Raw genomic sequence first — 17,760 nt, 5'->3', positions numbered from 1 at the left:
TTCTCAGTGCCTACTGCACATCCATCTGTCTTATGCGTTGTGTCACATCAGCTAGTATTTAATCAGTTAATGTGTTATTTGTCCAATATCTAATGGGTGAAGGAAAAGACATTTCTCAAGAAGAGAGCATCTAAGCCTATGTAAAGAACTAGATTATCACATCCTCTTATTCCAGTAAAGCTTTGAGTGACATAGACAGATCATGTCTACAGAGAGCAGAGCCACGAGCAGGGGATGATGCTGGCAGAATTGCTAAGAGGAAGTCTATTAGAACTTCCAAAATGGGGTACACCCCCGGGACTCCCCTGCCGGGCACAACACACAGCTGGGCTCCCCCAGTGTGCCCCAGTTGCCATCCCCATCTCACCCCAGCTACGTGCCCTGGAACTACCCTAAACTGCTGCCAGGGGTGTATGACTTTGCTGGGGACCGGGACGTGGAAACCTTCCTGGACCTCACAACGGAGCTGGGGCTCCTGGTGATCCTGTGACCGGGTCCCTATATCTGTGCTGAGTGGGAGATGGTGAGCCCCGGCCCCACAGCCCCATTTCCCTTTCTGTGCTGCCCTGCAGGCCCCTGGCTTTGTGCTGTACCACACACAGCTGCCCCACGATGTCCCGGCCCCAGCCCCGCTGAGTGCTCCTCCTCACGGCGTCTGTGACCGCAGCTACGTGATGCTGCAGAAGGTGGGGTGCCTCTGGGGAGGGACGTGCTGGGCCAGGCCCTTAGGGACAGGCTGAGAGCCCCACTGAGCCCCTGAGGGGCACCCCTCTGGCCCATTTATGTTCCCCTGGGGGCAGCAGGCAGCCCTGGGCTGGCTTTGGGGGGAGAAGGCAGGGGGATGCTGTGCTGGCAGCATTTGGGGTGGTGGGACTGGGGTGCGGGGAAGGCAGCGCTGACCCTGTGTCTGCAGGAGTACCAGGGGATGCTGGAGCGGGACGGGCAGACCATGCTGCGTATGACCAGCAGGACAGGGGATGTGCTGGATGTGCTCCTGGAGAACATGGGCAGGCACAGCCCTGACCACCTTGCCCTCTGAGGCCAGACAGGGTCTGCACTAGGGAGGAGGGAGCCCAGACTCAGGGTGTTTTGCATTAATCCCACAACACAACCCAAATAGTTTCCCTCACACACACACACAGGGTTCAAGGCACCTCTTTATTGACAACGCAGGCAGAAGAGGTAGTTACTAACAACATGATACAGCCAAGATCCAGTGGCATTTAGGACAGGGAAGGGTAAATAAAGCACAGCCTAGGGGGTGCCTACAGGCACGAGGGCTCAGGACCCCATCCGTCCTCTGGCCACAGGCAGCAGCTGCGAGGTAGCCATGAGAAAAGCAGGCAGCAAAACTGCCCGGCCGGGGCCAGGCCCCAAAAGAGCACTGGCCCTGTGCACCAACCCAGCCAGGCCTCCCTGCCGTAACGTCCCCCGAGTCCCCACCTTGAGCAACACTCATGCTGCGGTGCCCACTCCTGCCATAGCTGCTGCAGCGTGACGTGACCAGCTCAGGCCCTGACCAGCGCTGCTCCATGGCTCTCCTTCGGTGCAACGCCAGTGCTCAGCTGTGTTTCCACCACCTTGGTCCTCGGCAGACGGCAGCTGGCCCCAGCCTTACGTGTGGCCAGCCCGGGCCCGCCGGTGGGTTTGCAGGCAGGCCGTGGAACAGAAGGAGAAGTCGAGGTAGTGGAAGGGAATCCGGCCCAGCAGGGACTCCCCGCAGTGCCAGCAGCGACTGCAGGAAAGAGCAGAGGTGGCCCTGAGTGAAGGGGATGCTTGCAAGAACAGGAGGGGGACAGACGAGGTACATTTAGTGGCTGAACTAGGGACTGAGACGTGAAGGAGCAGTCCTACAGCGCCAGCGTGCTCAGGCGCAGGGTTTACCTAGCGGCCTGGCCAGGGCATGCTCCGCAGAGGAAATGCTCTGTGGAAATACCACAAGGTACCTCAAGGCAGGCTGAACACGGTGGAATTTGGCCCCCTATGGGCTTGTTAAGCCCCCCCCACACACACACATCAGCACGTGCAAGGTTGGCTGCCCACAAGCCGATGGGGTGGCAAAGGGAAGGGACAGTGCAGGTGGGGTGAGAGAGGGGCAGAAGGGAGGCCGGGGGCCTGGCTTGCCAGAGAGCTGACTGCAAGTAGACCGAGCTGTCTTCTATAAAATATTTTAGGGGGCAGGGGAAGAAAGTGAGAGAGCTTTTATAAAAACACTACTGGGAATAGAGTGGACAGGAATAGCTTTAGACTGGAAATAGGAATTGGAACAAAAAGGGCAGGGCACGGCTGTGCTGACAGGGGGAGTTTGTCTGCAGTGATGACTAACATCATACTAAAAGCAAGGGCCAGGGCCTGGTTGGAGGGAGCATGTCTGGCCAGGACTGACAGCAACCACCCTCCTCCTGCCACCTCATGGCATCCAAGCTGCCTGGGCCGTTACCTGATGTTGGAAATTGTTGTGCCACCGTCCTGCTTCTGTTCAGCCAGCCTCCGCTCAGCAGCCAGGGCCCTCTGGGGAGCAGAGAAGATAGGTCAGACCTGCAAGAGCCGCTGCGTTGGATCCCACAGCATCAGCACAGCCCCATCCAGGCTGGATCCCCTTCCCTGTGCCAGGCATCACCTTCTCCCTGTCGGACAGGGCTGCAAACCGCTGCTTCTCCCCCTCCTCCTGCTCCCAGCGCTGCCGCTCCTCCCGCTGTGCCTGCTCCCTCTGCTTCCGCTGGGCTTTCTGTGCCCGCTTTTTCTCCAGCTTTTTGGCCTCCATCTCCAGGGTCAGGGGCCCTGGCACCTGAGGACAGCATGGGTTGGGGCAAGTCAGCAGCTCCCACGGAGCCGGGAGCAAAAGCACGAGTGGGTAAGAACAGGACACTTTGCTCTGGGTCCCCCAGAGGGCGAGGGCAGGCACGCACCTTGGCACGGCTGTAGTCGTACTTGTCTGGATGGTCCACCATGAATTTGCGGAAGGTGTTGCGGGTCGGTTTGTCAGCAGAGACACAGTAGGGGGTCCTCTCCTGACGGTCTCTGCAAAATCAGGGAGAGCAGCTCAGCCCTGCGATCTCCTTGCCTATTGCTCACTGGGCTGAGCACAGCGACTCGCTGAAGGTGTCCAACGGGTACAGCAGGCCAGCGTCTCGCAGCCAAGACGGGGAAGGCTGCATGTCCCTACACCACAGTCTTCCCCCATCCTCTCCTCCTTTCATCTCAAAACACACCGCAAAGGCCAATTTTAGCCCAGCCCTCTGAGCTGCCTAGAAATAAACCCAGACGTCCTGGCTGGGAGACAGCAGGCTGCCCAACAAGGCTGGCATCAGCCTCTAGTGGCAGAGACAGGAGTAGCTGTGCTCCCCCAGCAGGGGCTGTGCCCTGCGGCCATACCTGAGCGCAGGGTCGGCCCCTGCTTCCAGCAGCAGGCGCACAGCCTCAGCCTTCCCCGCACGTGCGGCCACGTGAAGCAGGGTGAAGCCGTGCTCGTCCAAGGGCTGGTTGAGCAAGGAGCGAGGCAGATCCAGGTGCTGTGCATCCTCCCCGTCCTTGCTGTCCTCCAGGGGGCCCCTGTTCTCTGGCACGCCTAGGAGGTGCTGTAGTGTCCCCACATCCCCTGTCTTGCAGGCTGTGAACAGGGTATCGCGGAGCTGGGTCTGCGGGTCTCCTGTGAGGGAGGAACGGGAGAGGAGTCTGATGCTACAGGGCTGTTTGGCTGCCAGGGTAGAGCAGTGCTCAGGTCTGACCAGAAAACCAATACAGTGCTGTTTAATGTATCATCCCGATAGCTGGATTTGGGCACTGCAGGATCTCCACACCTTCAGCATCTGTGACAGGGCACCACGGCGCTGTTGACAGCAGCCATGCTCTCTGCTGAGATGAGACCTACCCCGACCCCATACACCTGACTTAGCCAGGTGCTGCCTGCCTCACAAAGCAGGAACCAGGGGAATGGACCTGGTGTCCCTGGGTACTTTCCCTTCTCCCATCAGCTTGTACTCTCTGCAGGGGACTGGCCAGCTGCTGACCTGCAACATCTCAGGCCTGCTGTCACAGTACGGACGCCTGCTGCTCTCAAATCCCATCCAAGCCGTGTTGTTTCTGCTGGGATGATTGCTGCTCTGCTCACTCGAAGGCATGTGGCTGCACTACAGCGACCCCGGCACCCAGCACAACAACTTGTTCTTTGTGCTGCCGCAAAGGCCCCAGCACACGGGGCAGGTGCCCAGCTCCAGACCCCACTCACCTCCAGCCCAGGGAAGGGCCTCAGCCCCAGCCTCTTCCTGCAGCTCTGCCACCAGCTCCGGGCCTGGCTGCCCACCCTGGGTATCAGAGCATCCCGTCTCTTCAGCGTGGGGCCCTGCACAGGGAGAGAGTGGTGAGGGAAAGGGCCACAGCCCAGCCTGCACCCCAGGCACAGTTCTCCCCCCTCACCATTCTCCACTTTCTTGTTCCTCTTCTTCCTCCGTTTGCGGTTTCGCTTGGGCATCACTTCGAACTCCCGGAGGTCTAAGGTCCCCAGAGTCACTTCCACAGTCTCCAGTTCCCCTGCGGGGCTCTCTTCCTCCTCTTCTTCCTCATCCTCTGGGGCTGAGGGGGGTGAAAGGACAAGGGCTGAAGCCCCACACAGAGCATGAATCATTTGGGACTCCCAGCCAGGCACACCTTCCCCTTCTGCCCAGCACAAGGCCACTCTCCGCAGAGGACCCGTTGCAGGGATGCAAACCCGTTGGCCCTCACACCAGACTCCCCTGCTTGCTCAGAGCCACGTCACCCTTTGTAGCTCAACTCACCACTTGCGTCCTTTTGCAGGGGATCCGTTTCGGCTGTCCGCTGCCGCTTCTGCCACCCTTTCCGGGGGGACCCGACGATGTCCTCCAGTGGCGTGTCCTTCCCTGGGTAGTAAGGGTGCTCCTGTCATTGCCCCGTGGACAGGGTGCACCCCGTGTCCACGGGGACAGAGGGCAGGAGAGCTGGCACCTCCACCCCGCGGGGCAGCACCCCGTAACGCACACAGGGTCACAATAGGGACCACGGTACCCCAGCTGCTCTGACCACCGGGGCCGGGCCGACTCACCGTACACCTGCAGGCTGGCCAGCGCGGTGTGAACTCGCAGCACCTCCCGCAGGGTGGCCCTGCGGGTGCTGAGGGGGATGTGGCAGATGCGGGGGTCGCCCTGGCTGAGCAGGGGGTTCCTGCCGCCAAAGAGCAGCGCCCGGTTGTGACGGGGGGCCCGGAGAAAGATGCGCTGAGCCTCCTTCAGGTGATGTGCCCAGGCTGTCAGCAGGTCCTGAATGTCCTGTGTAGGAAGGGGAGGCACCGTGGGGTCGTAAGCACACAGCGTGGGCATAGGCAGCTCTGGAACAGGCACAAACCCAGGACAGAGAAGCCCGAGTTGGGCCCTGACCCCCCTTGTGGAGCTCACAGCCCGCACACGACCTCCGGCAGTGGCACGGCACCCTCACACAGAGCTGGCCACGACCACCTCTCTCTGCCAAAAGCTCAGGGCTGCAATCCTTCCCCACCTTGAGCAGCGCGGCCTCGTTGTAACGCCGCAGGGAGGCTCCGGCCGACCTGGGTGCTGACCCTGGGGTCTGGGCGTCCCGGAGGCTCTGGGCTGTGCCCCGCCGGGCTCGCACTGTGTAGCGGTGGAAGGTCTTGTGTTCCTGCACCTGGGGGCTGCAGAGAGGGGCAGAAATAAGCAATGGGATCTGTGCACAGAGAAGAGGAGAGCTGATGCTCCCTGGGACCCTGGAAGATTAGTTGTTTTCCCCCTGGGGCCCCAAAGATTAACATTTCTCCTGCAGTGCAACTGGGGTTAGCCAGCCCTCGAGAGAAGAGGAGGAGCTGCTGGTGCCCAGGGTGTGGTAAGCACTGTGATGGAGGAGTAAGGAGGTGCTGGCCTTCAGGGAAGGGCCCCTTCAACACCCGGACCCACTTGTCTCTGTCCAGAGGGGCAACCCCAGCCCTGTACCCCTGTACTCACCCCCGGAACACAGCTCCTGCGAAGTGCCCGCCACCCATCATCAGCACAACCCAGCACGTGTTTGTGCTGAGGCTCTGCAGTGACGCTGTCAACTCCTCTGGCTCCTCACTGCCACCCTGAGACAGACACTCCTGCTAGCACCTATGGGATCACCTTGCTGTCCCCTGCTGTCCCCCAGGACAGAGGCCAGTCCCCCTGCTGATACATGCATAACCCCAGACACACTCCTGGGAGCATCTCGTCTACAGCAAGCCTGGGGCTCTGACCTGGCACCAGAACCCACCCCTCCCACAAAGGGACACCAGGGACTTTCAGGCAGGTATCCACGCCCCAGTGCTCCCCCTCTTCTCTCCGTTCCCTCTCCCAACAAGCAGGACTGTGACTTGCCTTCCCAGTGCTCAGCACGCAGCGGTAGGCAGAGATGAGCTGTCCGCTTGCGTTGCGGAGCAGCACCTTGTGGGAGCGGGGCAGCTGGGGGGTCCCGGGGCTGCTGCTGGCAGGGGGCTGCAGTTCTGACTCGCTGCTTGCATCAGAGCTCTCTGAATCAGACCCTGAGATGCTGGAAATATCACCTGTAAGGAAAAGAAAATAGGACAGCTGGGCCAGACAAAGATTAACAAACAGCCTCCCCAAAACTTTGGCTCTAAGGACCTGCCCACAGCCCTAACGTGTCTTGTGCAATACCCTACATATCACAAGGAGGCTGTGGGCAGGGGAAATAGGCGTCTGGGGCTCTGGACCCCCAGATATGCACCAGCAGGGGCTCAGGTAGACCACCTCCTGGCCATGACAAGTCAGCAGGGCTCAGGAGCAGTGCTGGGCCCCCAGAAGCCCCCTGAAGACAGCACAGTAGAGCTGTGAACAAGCACAGCGAGCTAAAAGCTTCGTCCCTGGGCAGAACAGCCCCAGAGAGGCCACTGACGGGCTCTGGGCCCTGCTGGGGGCATCTCCATTCCTTACCAGTGGTGGTTTTCTCCTCAAACACCTCCATCGGCAGCGTCCGGCGCCCCAGGAGCCGCTGCTTCAGGTTGAAGCGGTGCCAGTCGAGACGGTAGTGCTCGATCTGCAGAGAAAAGAGGGGTCAGCCGGCAGGGTCCCGGTGCTCTGCAGCAACCACCCGCACCAGAGACCTGACACGACCCACCAGCCCTGCGGGGTGCTCGGACCCCCCTCACCTGCTCCTCCCGGCTGCCGAAGCGCTGGGCGCAGGCTGAGCACCACATCCCCTCGGGCACCTCGGGCACCTCGGGCACCCCGCCGCCCTTCTCCTCGCCGGGGCTGGCAGCAGCTTGCCCTGAAAGAACCACAAAGGGGCTGTGCGGCGCCTCCAGGGGCTCCGGGACCTTTTACGGGCTGCCAGGCAGGAGCAGGACACCGGGGACCCCCGCAGGGAGCCCCACGCACCGTGCCCTGCCGCGGCGAAGCGGGTGACGAGGGACAGCCCGTGCAGGAGCGCGGCGTCCTGGGCCGCGAGGAAAACGGAGCGGCTGCGGGGCGCCGCCATCCCCCCGGGACCCCCCCGGGACCCCCCCCGGGACCCTCCCGGGACGGTCCCTCCGGGGTCCCCCCCGCCGGTGACGGCCACGCTAAGCCCCGGCCTCCGCCCCGCTCCGCCGGCAGCGCCGCCCCGCTCCGTCACATCCTTCTCCTCCCCTACCGGCCGCCGCCGGGCTCAGCCCCGCCGCCGCCGCCATCCACTGGTCGGAGCGGCCGTCAGTCGCGGGGCGGGCCCGGGGAGGGGGCCGGTGGTGGTGGCGGAGGGGGGGAGGTCCCGGCCATGGCCCAGCTGGAGACGCAGTACCAGCGGCTGGAGAGCTCCTCCACGGAGTCCCCGCCCGGCGGCGGAGACCTCCTGGTGCACGTCCCTGAGGGAGCCAAGTGTGAGCCGGGGGGGAACGGGGGCGCCGGGGGGAACGGGGGGACCGGGGGTGGGGGTTTGGAGCCGGGGAGAACGGGGATGGGCGGCTGCGGGGCTGCTGTGGGGTCAAGGGGACCGGGGGTGGGAGGCTGTGGGGCTGCTGGGGGCCAGGGGGGACCGGGGGTAGGGGTTTGGGGTCAGGGGGGACCGGGGCTGTGCCGGTTTGCTCTCTCACCGTGTCTCTCTCCCCTCAGCTCCGTGGCACCACATAGAGAACCTGGACCTCTTCTTCTCTCGGATATCCTTTCCCAGCCCGTGCTGACAGAACGCTTGGCTTGGCGTGGCTTGGAGCTGGGGTGGGGGCTGTCCCGTCCCCCAGGACGCCCCGTGGCTCCACAGGGGCTGTGGGGTGGCAGACCCCCTGCGTCTGTGGGTGTTCGATGCGTTTTTGCCTGTCCCTGCGTTATCCCGCACCTGAGAGCTTTCCTGAGGGCCAGCTGAGTTTGTGCCGTGTGCTGGGACATAATCCTTCTCTGAGGGCTGGGTGGGGGAAGAAGGGGTTTGGATTGGGGCCGGTCTTGTTGTCTAAGGGGAGCTTTAGCACGGCAGCGTGTGTTTCCATGCCAGTAGGGAACCAGCTCCCTGCTGAGGAGGTCTGGAAGGCCTGTAGGTGATGGAGCAAGATTTGGCTGAGGGCCTGTGGTTGCCCGTGGGACAGCAGCCCCTCCGTCCTTTGTCTGAGGGAAGGGGTCTCCAGACTGTTTTCCTTGACTGTAGCGTTCACGTCTATAACCTGCATCAGAAGAATGGCTTCACCTGCATGCTCATCGGGGAGATCTTTGAGCTCATGTAAGTGCAGGCTGCCCCTCTGTTTGGACCGTAATAGCTGCTGGGGAATAGTTACAGGAGCCTGCTGAGCTCCCGCAGTTGGGTGGGCAGGAGGATCCCCTTTACGGTCATCTTGTCCACCCCTCGATAGAGTTATACATGCCGAAACCTTCGGTTCGTTTTGGGGAACTGTTGCCTGTGAGCTTTCCTGCTGCCATGGCTGTGGGAGTGCGTGACCCTGCATCTCTGTGACGTGTGACCCTGTGTCCTGCCTGCTTCACGTTTTGCAGGGGCAGAAGTGTGATTCCTTCATGGCTTCTCCCTTTCTCCACAGGCAGTTCATCTTCGTGGTGGCGTTCACCACCTTTCTTATCAGCTGTGTTGATTATGACATCCTCTTTGCCAACAAGGCAGTAAATCACAGCCAGCATCCAAGTGAGCCCATTAAGGTGACTCTGCCAGATGCCTTCCTGCCTCCAAATGTCTGCAGTGCAAGGTAGGCGCTAGCAAGGGCACGTTAGCCACTGCTCTTGCTTTTTCAGGTACTAAGATCTCCTTCCCTGGGCTCGACTCCCACTCTGTGCTCTTCCTGCTTGCAGAATCCAGGCAAACAGCTTCCTCATCTGCATCCTGGTGATAGCTGGAGTTTTCTGGCTCCACCGGCTTGTCAAATTTATTTACAATATTTGCTGCTACTGGGAGATTCACTCTTTCTACATCAACGCCCTCAGAATCCCCATGGTAAGTAGGTGGGACAGGGGCAGCATGTGGTGCCGTTGAGGGAAGTGGGAGGCACGTGGTGAGAATCAGCTCACCTTCACTCCTCTCTGTGGTCAGCTTCTTCAGGAGACTTGTGCTGAGCTCTTGTCCCTCTGCTTCATCCCAGTCTACGTGGCTGCATGGCTCCCCTTCCAGCTTCTTCTCCAGCAGCCAGCTTACTGCCTGTTAACCCCTCTGCCCGGCCTGCCTCTCTGTGTTGGCACAAGCTTCTGCCATCTGCCACCCAGTATGTTTATTCTTCTGTGATGGCCATTTCTGCGATGCCTTTCAGCAGAAGAGACATAAGTGAGGGTATTCTCAGACCTCCTTGGGAAGTAGAGGGCATCAGCTTCCTTGTTTACTGATGGGCAAACTGGGGCCTGGAGCTACTTAGTTGCTGAAGACACCCTGATCAGTGTGTCAAACCTGGGCTTTGAGGCTTGCACGTACATCCTTGTCCAGAGTCCTTGCTCTGACAGACAACACTGAAGGGTGTGTGCGCGTGTTTTGAGGAGAGATCGTGTCTTGAGAAAGATGGGGTGGAGCCACGAGGCTTGGGTTGTCCCCAGCTTTTTCACAGGCTCCCTCTGGGACGCTGGTTGAGTCCCTTTCCCTGTCTGTGCCTTGCTGCTGACTCCAAACACAGGACTGTGAGCTCTGGGAGGACCCACATGAGACTGGGCCTGTGTTCCTGCCTCCCAGGCAGCTGGTGCGTGAGTGGCTGGAAAACAGCCACCTCCACTAAGCGAGGGGGAAAGGGCACTGGGGCAAGGCCTGAGGTTTGCTCACTGCTGCAGGCTGAAGCAGTGCAGGAAGAGGTGCCTGATGCCGGGATGTTGCACGTGGCTCATCCACGCCCCGAGGTGTGCGCTGGGACCCGCTGTTTGAGCGGGCGCAGCCTGCCCCTAACCTCGCTGCTTTCCCCTTCCAGTCCAACCTGCCCTACTACACCTGGCAGGAGGTGCAGGCCCGCATCGTGCAGATCCAGAAGGAGCACCAGATCTGCATCCACAAGAAGGAGCTGACAGAGCTGGACATCTACCACCGCATCCTCCGCTTCAAGAACTACATGGTGGCCATGGTGAACAAGTCGCTGCTGCCCATCCGCTTCCGCCTGCCCCTGCTGGGAGACACCGTCTTCTACACGCGGGGGCTCAAGTACAACTTCGAGCTCATCTTCTTCTGGGGGCCTGGCTCTCTCTTCGAGAACGAGTGGAGCCTGAAGGCCGAGTACAAGCGGGCTGGGAACCGCCTGGAGCTGGCCGAGAAGCTCAGCACTCGCATCCTCTGGATTGGCATCGCCAACTTCCTCCTCTGCCCTCTCATCCTCATCTGGCAGATCCTCTACGCCTTCTTCAGCTACACGGAGATCCTGAAGCGGGAGCCGGGCAGCCTGGGTGCCCGCTGCTGGTCTCTCTACGGCCGCTGTTACCTCCGTCACTTCAACGAGCTGGACCACGAACTGCACTCGCGCCTCAGCAAAGGCTACAAGCCAGCTTCCAAGTACATGAACTGCTTCATCTCCCCGCTCCTCACCATCGTGGCCAAGAACGTGGCCTTCTTTGCTGGCTCCATCCTGGCGGTGCTCATCGCTCTCACCATCTACGACGAAGACGTGCTGGCTGTCGAGCACGTCCTGACCACGGTCACCCTGCTCGGGGTGGGCATCACGGTGTGCAGGTGAGGTGGGTCCCCGCTGCCCCCGTGCTGGGCAGGGCTGCTGCTGGCGGCACGGTGGGGAGCAGCGAGGCTGACCCCGTGCGTTTTGGTGCACTCCTAGGTTACAGGTGGACGTGAGTCTGTGTGAGTGGAGGGCACGGCTGGGGAGTCAAGAGTGGGGCAGGCAGGAGAAGGGGGAACTTGGATGCAGTGGCTGTGGCGGTGCCTTCAGGGATGATGTGATGATGTGGGGGTGTTGCTGGAGCTGGACAGTGACATCCCAGGGCTGGGCTGGCAGGAGGGTTTGGGTTGGAGTGAAGGCCACAGGTGAAGCTGCGATGTGGGGCGGTCGCAGTGCCGTCCCAGGACGAGGTCTTCCAGGAACGCTGACGTTTTCCTGCCCTGCAGGTCCTTCATCCCCGACCAGCACCTGGTGTTTTGCCCAGAGCAGCTGCTGCGAGTCATCCTGGCGCACATCCACTACATGCCTGACCACTGGCAGGGCAATGCCCACCGCTATGAGACCAGGGACGAGTTTGCCCAGCTCTTCCAGTACAAAGCGGTGAGCCTGGCACGCGAGGGGCTGGGATGGAAACTCTCTCCCATCCCTGGGCTGGCAGAGGGTGGAGGCAGCTTTCTCAGAGACACCCCGCCCCAGAAGACGGGCTGGAGCTGGCTTTGGGGCTGGCAGGTTTCTTGACATCCTCAACCTCGTGCTGAGCCCGTCGTCTTTGTGCTCAGGTCTTCATCCTGGAGGAGCTCCTGAGCCCCATCATTACCCCCCTGATCCTCATCGTCTGCCTGCGGCCCAAGTCCTTGGACATCGTCGACTTTTTCCGCAACTTCACCGTGGAGGTGGTGGGTGTGGGCGACACCTGCTCCTTCGCCCAGATGGACGTGCGCCAGCATGGCCACCCGGCGGTAGGTCCCGCGGGTGGCGGGAGAGCAGTGTGGGCCCCACGCATCATATCTGGTCCTTTAGGCGCAGAAAAGGCTGTAAATCACCGCTCTTGGCAGCCCGCAGCCTGGCTGCCTGCATATGCCTCTGGGTCTGGGTTTGCCAGCACAGGTCCCCAGCCCCAGAAGGCTCCTGTGGCCCAGCTGTGACTATTAACCTGATGTTTTGTGAACCAGGCTTTGCCATTTCTTTATGTCCTTGTCTGTCTGCACGGCTAGGAGTCCTGTGTCCTCATGAGAGAGGAACAGGGATACTTGGACATCTACAGAGTGTGAGAACTGATTTTTAAAAGCTGGGCTGCTTTTGCCCGGGAGACAAGGAGCCTAGGGGAGATGGGAGATGGTTTCCCTTTGTACAAAACCTGCGCTGGAGTGAAAGAGGATCGGTCTGTTTGCTGTGCCTGGGAATGTAGGTTACTCATCAGGAAGGACTCCCTAGTGAAAGGGACAGGAGCTAGGGAGGGGTGGTCTCGCTGTGGCAGGCAGCTTTTAAGAAGTTATTTGTTGGCTGTAGTCGCTCTTGCTGCGGGTTGGGGCTCTGTTTTTTGTGACTGGCCCTCATCTCTCTAGTTCCCTTGTATATTCTGGGATGGAAGTGGAAGGTGAGCTGCAAGGGCTGAACTAACACAGGGCTTTTGGTACAGCGCTTGCCTTCTGCACGGAGCCGTGGCCCAGCTTGTGCTGGTTGCTGCGTGCTTTGCCCAGACCGGCTGCGGGATTCCTGGGCTTGGCACGGGTATAAAGCAGATCCTGACCCTCGTTATCTCTCTGTGCTCCACAGTGGATGTCAGCAGGAAAGACGGAGGCCTCCATTTACCAGCAGGCGGAGGATGGCAAGACGGAGCTGTCCCTCATGCACTTCGCCATCACCAACCCCAAGTGGCAGCCACCCCGCGAGAGCACGGCCTTCATCGGCTTCCTCAAGGAGCGGGTGCACCGCGACAGCAGCGTGGCACTGGCCCAGCAGGCTGTGCTCCCCGAAAACGCCCTCTTCAGCTCCATCCAGTCCCTGCAGTCAGAGTCGGAGGTGCCCAGGATGGGGGGGGACGTGGGGTGTTCTTAGGGTGCTTGCTGCGTGCTGACAAGCTGTAATAATCAGACCTTCTGGGCAAATTTTGCCCTTGGCTGTGCTGTAGCCAGAGATGTGAACGTGGTGGATCAGCACTCATTGGGACTGCTTCAGGCTCTCTAGGGAAGGGCAGCTGGGTGTTGGGGGCCCTGTGAGGTGGGAGAAGGGGCTAAAGAGTGCTGTTGTCAGTTCTCGGTGGTGGGGATCAGGCCTCGAGGTCCGCGCAGGGCAGTGATTCTCTCTACGTTTTGACTCTGCAGCCTCACAGCCTGATTGCCAATGTGATAGCGGGCTCCTCGGCGCTGGGCTTCCACATGGGCCGTGATGGACAGGCTTCTCGCCACCTCTCCGAAGTGGCCTCGGCCCTGCGCTCCTTCTCCCCGCTCCAGTCTGCCCAGCAGCCCCCCGGTGGCTTCCAGACGGCAGGAAGGGACGGAGAGGGCGCCCAGGCTCGGGGCGCCAGTGCCATGACGGCCTCTGGGTAAGGGCGTGTGGCAGCCTTGGCTGCCAGCTGCGGGCTGGAACGGGGTGGTAAGACCAAGCCAGACCTTGCAAATCCCTTTACCCCTTCTTGTCCTAGGTGCGTGGTCGCTGTGTGCGCTTGTAGCTTGGGACAGCAAGGGCCATCTTCACAAGGAGAGTTAGGCCCAGGTGCTTATGTTGTCCCCGAGAGGCGGCGTTGGGGCTCTGGTGTTCTCCTGTAGGGACCACAGTGTTGAGAAACCCCTGGTGGGGAAGAGGCAGCTCTGAGCATCCCTTCCTGGGGATGCAGGGTACGATGGAGTAGGGCCTGCCCTGGTGCTGAATGCTGCTCGCTCTGGCAGTGAGAAGCTGATGAGCTCTGTGCCCTAGCCCAGTGGCACAGTGTGATGGTGTTCCTGGAGCGGGGGACTTGGGGGGATGCTGCAGAGGTCCTGTTCGTATCCAGCACGGGAGCGGATGTCTGTGAGCCCGGTGTTGGAGCAGAGAGGGGTCTGGGGGGTGATGGGGGCCACCTGGGCAGCAAACATCACTCGTGTTTCCCGTGGCAGTGCTGATGCGAGGACCGTGAGCTCGGGGAGCAGTTGCCTGGGAGGGTCAGCTGCAGAGAGCATGATTCTCTCAGATTATGCCTCCCACTGAGATGAGTCTCCACGCGCTCGCTCTACATGCACGAGGTGAGGCAGCCTGATTTTTAGCCTGGGCTGGCCAGGAGGGTGTGCGGGGCCCAGGGCGCCGGCAGGACTGGGGACGTCCTGCCTTGGGGGGTTGGAGTGAGCGGGAGGTGCATTGGCTGGGAAGAGCGCACATGGGGGCATTTGGGCTCTCCCCACGTAGTTGACCTGCTCGTTGTCTTGGCCCTGCAGCTGCCAAGCGCGCACGCCCAGCTGGAGCCGAGCGGCACACTTGGCACCGGCGGAGTTGAGAGCGACGACGAGCGGGGGAGAGCACCCACGAGGAGCTGGATGCTCAGCGGGGTGCCCCTGTCCCCATCCCTCGCTCTGCCAGCCTAGACCCCTTCTCCTCGCCGCGGCAGCCTGCCGAGGAGACGTCCACGCTGCAGACTGGGGCTTTGTCCAGCGGCGCTACGGTGGCATCACAGGTACGAGAGCCAGAGCGGGGGGGCTGAGCTCCAGGCCAAAGTCCCACCACCAGTTGTCCTCTGTGCGGATTGGCACGAGCGACCCCTGACTTGCCCCAGAAGACTGACCAGTCCCCCCCCCCCCCCCAAGCTAGCTAATCCGTCCCTCCTCGCCTCTCCTGCAGACCCAGGCACAGTGCAAACAGAGCCCCGTCACACTCTCTCCCGCCTCCCGCCTAGGAGGCCTGGGGCTGAGATGACGGGCAGGCAGCGAGGCACCCAGAGCCCGTGCCAGAGGAGAGCTCGGAGGATGAGCTTCCACCGCCAGATCCACAAGGTAGGGGGGTGAAGGCTGCTGCGGCTGAGAGGGGGCAAACGTGGGGGGGGCACCTGGAATGCCAGGTGGGGGGTGCCGGCCAGCGGGGTCTCAATAAGGGCCACGTCCCTTCTCTGTCTTGCAGGTATAGCCTTGTAGACTGGGGATCTCGTGGGGGATGCAGACTGGGGGGGCCGCCTGGGCAGCAGGATGCGGCGTCAGCCTGGTTCTTCTCCTGTCCCGAGGGGACGGGGTGGTCGTGGTGCTCCATTCTGTTGCCATCAATTGCCGAAGAGACAAAACTGCCGGGGCCAGCGGCTTTTTGCGGTGGCGCCTTGTTGTCCAGCCGTGTGTCAAGCCAACGCCACTCTGACTCTTGTGGGGTGAATGCGACTAATTGCCCGTTTTGTGTGAGTACATACCTGTGTCTGTTTGTTCACATCTGTGTCGTCTGTGCCGGAGGATCGCTGCAGAGCCTTGTGACAGCAGACGGGACGGGACTAGCAGTGACGGGCGTGGAATCGGTGGCGGGCAGCGGCTGCTGTTGGCAGAGACGGGAGAAGGCACCAGCTCCAGCCGTCCACGGGGAGCTGGGAGCTGCCTCCGAAACGAAGGCAGGGAGCTGGTGTCCCCTGGGGATGGCTGACTGCAGCAGGAGCTGTCGAAGGGGTCTAGCGCAGCCTGCAGCGGTGCTGGCACCACACCTGCCCTGCCTGCAGCCCGGGGAGGTGCCCGGCGCCGCGTTCCCCCCTCTCCCAGAGAGGACCAATGGTCGCAGCCCTGCGGCTGGGAGCAGGACAGCAGCGGGGCAGTCACCCGCCCGTCCCGTCTTCTGTGCACAGACTTGTGCTGCCCCAGCACCCTGCGGCAGGATGCCCCCAGCTGCCGCTGTGCGTGTTGGGCTGGGGTCTAGAGCTGGTGGGAACAGCTCCGGGGTTGCGGGGATGCTGCAGCTCCTCCCCGGCTCCCGTGACAGCTGCCCTGGCGCAGGCACACAAGGAGGGGACCTTGGGGTGGCAGTCCTGGCTCTCTGCTGTCCTTCCCTGCCCTGTCCTGGGCTAGGGTGGCACCTTTCTGCCCTGCACAGCGCCCATGGGATGTGGGCTGCTCACAGCCCTGTCCGCAGTGCCAAAGAGCCCCTGGCGTGGTGCAGCCCGGTGTTAACCCGGGAAGTGCACGCAGCCTGCTCGGAGCCCACGGTGGAGGTCTTGTGCTCTGTGTATCGATCCCTTTTCCCCCCTACGCCCGCTCTGCGATGGTCTGTTTTCCTGATGCGGCCATTTCTGTGGTATCCGGCCTTCCCTCCTGCCCAAACAAAGGCTTCAGTGTGTCTCGCATCTCCCCCAGGGGCTCCTGGCTCCTTCCTTCCTTCCCGAGGCAATCCTTTTGCTTGCAACGTGGCTTCGGATGCCTTTGGAGACCACATGCAAAGCAGCCGGCTAGTGCCTCGGGTGGAAAGAAGGGGTGCCCTGGACCTAGAAGGAGAGGGCAAACCCTAGCCTAGCCCTGGGGGGGGGGTGGAGGAGGGAATCAGGATCCTGGCTGTGCAGCGTGACCTTGGCCAAGGCCTTCCCGAGATCATTCTGGTTTCCCTTGCCTCTCTTCCAGTGGCAGCTTGTGAGGATCTGCATCTCGGCTCCCCCCTGCCAGGCTTTGCTTCCACCCACCCTCCATCCGCTCCCCCGCCTCCGGCAGGGCTGCCTCGCTTTTGCCATGCCCGGCACCAGCGCTGCGGGCCCTCCTCTCCCATCCCTGGGGCGCACAGGGTGACCTTTCTTCCCCTGCCAGGTTATTTGCCCCGTGCCCTTTGAGCCCGGGCCAGGCGCAGGGTGCTGAGCCAGCTGCTGCTCGCGCTGCTGAGGACAGGGCGGAGAGGCGGCGAGCGGGGCTCCTTGAACCCTGGGCTTCCCTGCACCCCTGGGACTTGTGAGTGATGGTGATCCCCGCCAAGCTAGGGAGCAACGAGGGGTGGTTCTCGCCAACCCCAAGCTTTCCCAGCTGCTGCCCGTGCCGCCTGGGCTCCCTCTGGGCACGGAGGTGACTTTTCCCTGCCCCGGGGGTGGCCCTTTGAGCCCGCGGCAGCTGGTGGCTGGGCCGGCAGGGATTTCACAGGCTGAGCTTCTGGAGGAAGGCTGAGCGCGGATGTCCTTGGGAAGGCAAGCCCAGCCCTGAGGGCTGTGGGACGCCGCGTCTGGTTTTCCCTGCCATGGTTGCTGCTGGTTTCTAGGCTGGGCAGGTGGAGGCTGGCTGCGTCTTGGGGGCAGGGGGGGAAAGTCCGTGCCCTTTCCCTGGGCCAGCGGGAGGGAGAGGCCGGCCAGGAGTCCTCGCCGCATGTTGTGCTTGTGTCGTCAGTGTCCCGTGTGCATGGCGAGCCACTCTTCCTCAGCCCCGTGGGCACGGGGATGCCCGGGGAGCGCGGCGTCGCGGCCCCCGCGCCCTCGCTGTACAGCTTGTCTAGCCATCGAAAATAAAGACGGGGGGTGTATCAGCCGCCTCCGCGTCGTCTCTCTTCGCACCTGAGGATGCCGCACGAGCCAGTTGCGGACGGGGGAGGTGGCGAGGCGGTCCACAGGGGGCTGGCGGCGGAGAGTCCCTGTCACCCTGCCGTGACAGCAAGGGGGCTGCAAAAGGGGGGGTCAGCCCCCTGTGGCAGGAGCACCAGGGCTTTGTGTTTTGCCCAGGGACCGGCGATTCCCTAGGGGGGGGATGCTGGGCGGCAGTGGGGCGAGGCGGCCTGAGCTGGCCCGGGCTGGGGTCCCCCTTTGTGGGGGTGCTTTTGGGGGG

At 62.0% G+C, this 17,760-nt stretch overlaps 2 protein-coding genes across 3 annotated transcripts; one reads left to right on the top strand and one right to left on the bottom strand.

Annotated features, from left to right (window-relative positions):
• Positions 1-1,139: 1,139 nt before the first annotated feature.
• ANKZF1 (ankyrin repeat and zinc finger peptidyl tRNA hydrolase 1) lies at positions 1,140-7,570 on the bottom strand. Of its 2 annotated transcripts, none has more exons than XM_035556073.2 (15): positions 7,374-7,570; positions 7,145-7,263; positions 6,930-7,032; positions 6,357-6,541; positions 5,970-6,085; positions 5,509-5,662; positions 5,060-5,282; positions 4,776-4,877; positions 4,417-4,572; positions 4,229-4,342; positions 3,376-3,649; positions 2,910-3,021; positions 2,621-2,788; positions 2,441-2,511; positions 1,140-1,735 (listed from the first exon to the last, which is right to left on the bottom strand). In XM_035556073.2, the coding sequence occupies exons 1-15, from the start codon at positions 7,471-7,473 to the stop codon at positions 1,615-1,617; spliced, it is 2,118 nt and encodes a 705-aa protein (XP_035411966.1). In that variant the 5' UTR covers positions 7,474-7,570; the 3' UTR covers positions 1,140-1,614. The 2 variants fall into 2 exon arrangements, with proteins under 2 accessions (XP_035411966.1, XP_035411965.1); XM_035556072.2 differs by having other exon boundaries at positions 4,417-4,596; positions 7,374-7,565.
• A 105-nt stretch (positions 7,571-7,675) lies between these two features.
• Positions 7,676-14,997, top strand: ATG9A (autophagy related 9A). The gene is made up of 13 exons (XM_050711579.1): positions 7,676-7,849; positions 8,082-8,125; positions 8,612-8,676; positions 8,990-9,151; positions 9,255-9,396; positions 10,346-11,094; positions 11,482-11,635; positions 11,815-11,994; positions 12,812-13,057; positions 13,360-13,580; positions 14,131-14,256; positions 14,446-14,681; positions 14,846-14,997. Exons 1-11 carry the CDS (start codon positions 7,747-7,749, stop codon positions 14,219-14,221), a joined length of 2,157 nt encoding a protein of 718 aa, XP_050567536.1. The 5' UTR covers positions 7,676-7,746; the 3' UTR covers positions 14,222-14,256; positions 14,446-14,681; positions 14,846-14,997.
• Positions 14,998-17,760: the final 2,763 nt, after the last annotated feature.

Source organism: Cygnus atratus, chromosome 6, assembly GCF_013377495.2.
Source record: "Cygnus atratus isolate AKBS03 ecotype Queensland, Australia chromosome 6, CAtr_DNAZoo_HiC_assembly, whole genome shotgun sequence".
Taxonomy (NCBI): domain Eukaryota; kingdom Metazoa; phylum Chordata; class Aves; order Anseriformes; family Anatidae; genus Cygnus; species Cygnus atratus.
Note: the sequence above shows the minus strand (reverse complement) of the source record. Positions and strands in the feature narration are given on the sequence as shown.